At 36.6% G+C, this 3,518-nt stretch overlaps 1 protein-coding gene across 1 annotated transcript; it reads left to right on the forward strand.

Moving 5' to 3' along the window:
* Positions 1-2,362: 2,362 nt before the first annotated feature.
* On the forward strand, positions 2,363-2,968 carry LOC113352380 (uncharacterized mitochondrial protein AtMg00310-like). The gene has a single exon (XM_026596204.1). It carries the CDS (start codon positions 2,363-2,365, stop codon positions 2,966-2,968), a length of 606 nt encoding a protein of 201 aa, XP_026451989.1.
* The last annotated feature ends 550 nt before the right edge of the window (positions 2,969-3,518 follow it).

Genomic DNA, 3,518 nt, shown 5'->3' on the forward strand with positions numbered 1-3,518 from the left:
TTCATAAATTTCCTTTTATTTTTAAAATTTATCCTTACTTTGTTCCAATACAAATATTATTTTATATATTTCTATTTCACATGTTATTGGAGAAAATGAGTTATTTAATAAATGGATTTTTGGTCTTGGTGTGGTTTGATCTCATGACCTAAGGGTCTAAGGATACTCACTCATTTTGGTGTGAATGAAATGGAACCTTTAGTCCCACATTGTGGAAAACTAAAGAGGTGCTCCACTATATAACCATGTGCTCATGGATATGTTGTAAAACAATGTGGGTGGAGCGGGTGAAAAATACATGTTTCGACCCATGCCCATGCGCGTATACCATGCACCAAGTTCCTCTTCTACTCGTATTTATTTTTGGCGAATTTTTCTTTAGGAAATTAATTCCAAAAATATTTTATTTGTGGGAAATTCCTTTTACGAGTTTTACTTGTTTTTGAAGAAAAACCAAAACCTAATTTGATTTGCAAGTATCTCATCTTATAAATATGAATCGAAATTCTGTTTTCAAAACACACAAGCAGCGACTATCTCTAGGTCTACTTTTCTTCTTCTTGTTGTTTTTTGTGCGGCGTTTTACTTCCATCCATGTTGCTGAGTTCAGGAGTGGGTAACTTGCGTTGTGCTAACTCAAGTTATATTGGGCAGTCTTATCCTGGACACATCTTCACACGTTGGGGTTTAGCATTACTTCAGAGTATACCCGCGAACTAATGTGTTAAGGACAACTTGTTTAAACTGTGATTCTGCCCTCATCAATTTGTTCGTGGTAGAGTTGTTTGATACGGTTCTTTATATTTATTGTTTGATACATCTGACGTTTCTTCTATTGTTGCAAGATTCCAACACATGTAAAATTAGATTGTATGATACTCATGCATCATTAATGGGGGTGTATGTGGAGAAAACAGCTTTGGAAGTGGAGCTCCGCCTATCTAATGGTACTACAAAATTTTTAAACTCCGCCTATATAATAGATACAGACGGAATACCTTTTTACAACAAATTCATACTCAGTGGAAACATGTCCAAAACACACGTAATGCCCAACTGTTAAGCGCGAGTTCTTTTTTGGAGACATGCTTTGTCTTCTACCTGTCTGGAAAATACTCATTCATAAATTTTTGCATCGTTTTCTTCACTCCTTCTATATACAGAACGTTTTTGTCTGAAGATTTTAGGTTCCGGTTGGCGCAATGATACAACGGTCTCCAAAAAAGAATATGCGCTTAATAGTTAGGCATTATATGTGTTTTGGATATGTTGCCGCTGAGTATGACTTTGCTGTAAAAGGGAATGAAAGAAATCATTATATGACATTTTTTTGCTCGTCAATATTCAATATTGAGTAAAGAGACTGCACCCACTTTTTTATATATCATAAGTAATTTTTTATCATAATTTTCAGATGCCTTTATTTGCATCACACATTTCAAAACACATTCGGTTAATAAACACACAGGCCCATAGGATTATGTAATTTCATTTACAAAATTCTTACCAAAACTCTTGGTAACAGGATTAAATCTTTTATGAATAACATCATATCCCAAAACCAAAGTGCTTTCATATCTAAGAGGAGTATTTCTGATAATTATCTCCTTGCTAATTAAGCCATATATTCTGTAAATCATAATGACAAAGTTGAGGGCACTGTTGCCATTAAACTTGATATGTCAAAAGCTTATGATAAATTGGAATGGTCCTTTCTAGAAAAAGTTTTGAGAAAAATGGGGCTAGCTGAAAATTGGATTAAACTCATAAATCAGTGTGTTTCTACTGTCTCATATTCTGTTCTTTTAAATGGTAGTCCTACTGGTTTCTTTCAACCTTAGAGAGGTCTAAGGCAAGGGGATCCTTTATCCCCTTACCCATACTCATCTGTGTTGAGGCTCTATCTTCTTACATAGATAGTCTCCAAAGAAATGAAACTCTTAATGGTATCAAAATTTGTAAAAATGCTCCAGAAATGACTCATGTATTGTTTGCTGATGATTCTCTTCTTTTCTCTTCTGCTACTACTGAAAATTTTACTGTTATAAAAGGTTATCTTCAAAAGTACTGCCTTGCCTCTGGGCAGTAAATTAATTTTGGTAATTCTGGTATTCTTTTTAGTAGGAAATTCCCTGAACATAGGAAATCCCTTTTGGCTAATATTCTGGATATCCAAAGCAGTGATTTGGGTGAGAAGTACCTTGGTACTCCTACTATTTTCAAAGCTTCTAAAATCCAAACCCTTATGGGAATCCTTTAGGCTGTGGATGCCAGAATAACTGTTTGGCTTCACAAGCTCCTCTCTCAGGCTGCTAGAACCACTTTGGTGAAACATATTGGCCAAGCTATCCCCTTGTACCATATGGGGGCTTTTCTCATCCCAAAGCACCTCTGTAGACAGATGGATGCCCAGCTCTGCAAATTCTGGTGGGGAGAATCTCTTGACCCAAAATATAGAAAGCTCCATCTTTTGGGTTGGGATACTCTGTGCTCCCCTAAATATGAAGGTGGTTTGGGTTTCAGAAAAGCTGAGCTAAATAATCTTGTCATGTTAGCAAGGAATGCTTGGAAAATTATTGAAAACCCTGATTGCATGTTGGCTAAGATTTTAAAAGTTAGATATTCCCCTAAGACTGATTTTCTGAATGCCAAATGTCCTGATAAATGCTCTTTGACCTGGAAATGCCTTCATGGTATAAAGGAGTTGATTAAACCCTTTGTTTCTTGGATTATTGGGGATGGAAAGTTTATCGACCCCTGGTGTGATAAATGGATTCCAAATTTGGGTTCTGCTACTCCCAACCCTCTCACCCTTCAGGACCCTAGCATAAAAGTTGATTACTTCATTGATAACCATACTAGAACATGGAATGTTTCTAGACTCTCTACCCACTTTGATGATGCTTTTGTTAAGAAGATCGTCACTATTCCCTTAAGCCAGCATTGCACTCCTGATAGGAGGGCTTGAGACCTATCGAAGAATGGTAAATTTTCTTCAAAATCCGCTTACTTGGGCCTCAGAGGCATTAATCCATCTCCATGTAAGACTCTTTGGTTACATATCTGGAAGATTAGAGTTCCTCACAGAATTCAACTCTTCATTTGGAAAGCTACAAAAAATGCTCTTCCAGCTAGAACTGTCCTTCATACCAGAATGCCCATGCATTCTGTTAAATGTGCCAGATGCAAGGATCCTCATGAAAACATTATGCATACTTTAGTTCTGTGTCCTTTTGCTTCTAAGGTTTGGTTCTTGTCAAGTTTTTACATAAACACTTCTTTCTTTACTCAAAAAACTTTTCAGCAGTGGCTTACTTTCTGGCTTCTGGAGCAATACTCTAGATTGTCTGATGATGCTCAATAGCTCTTTGTTGTTATCCTGTGGTCCCTCTGTACCAGTAGAAATAACCTGGTGTTTCAAAATGTGTCTGAAAATCATAAGTCTGTCATAGAAAGAGCTAGGGCAATGCTCCTTAATAGGAAAAATACTTCTGTTGCTACCCTTTCAAATCACATAG

Source organism: Papaver somniferum, chromosome 2 (assembly GCF_003573695.1).
Source record: "Papaver somniferum cultivar HN1 chromosome 2, ASM357369v1, whole genome shotgun sequence".
Taxonomy (NCBI): Eukaryota; Viridiplantae; Streptophyta; class Magnoliopsida; order Ranunculales; family Papaveraceae; genus Papaver; species Papaver somniferum.

Bases quoted from the DNA above. Each gene is read 5' to 3' on its own strand.
- LOC113352380 (XM_026596204.1), top strand. From the start codon at position 2,363: ATGGGGGCTTTTCTCATCCCAAAGCACCTCTGTAGACAGATGGATGCC.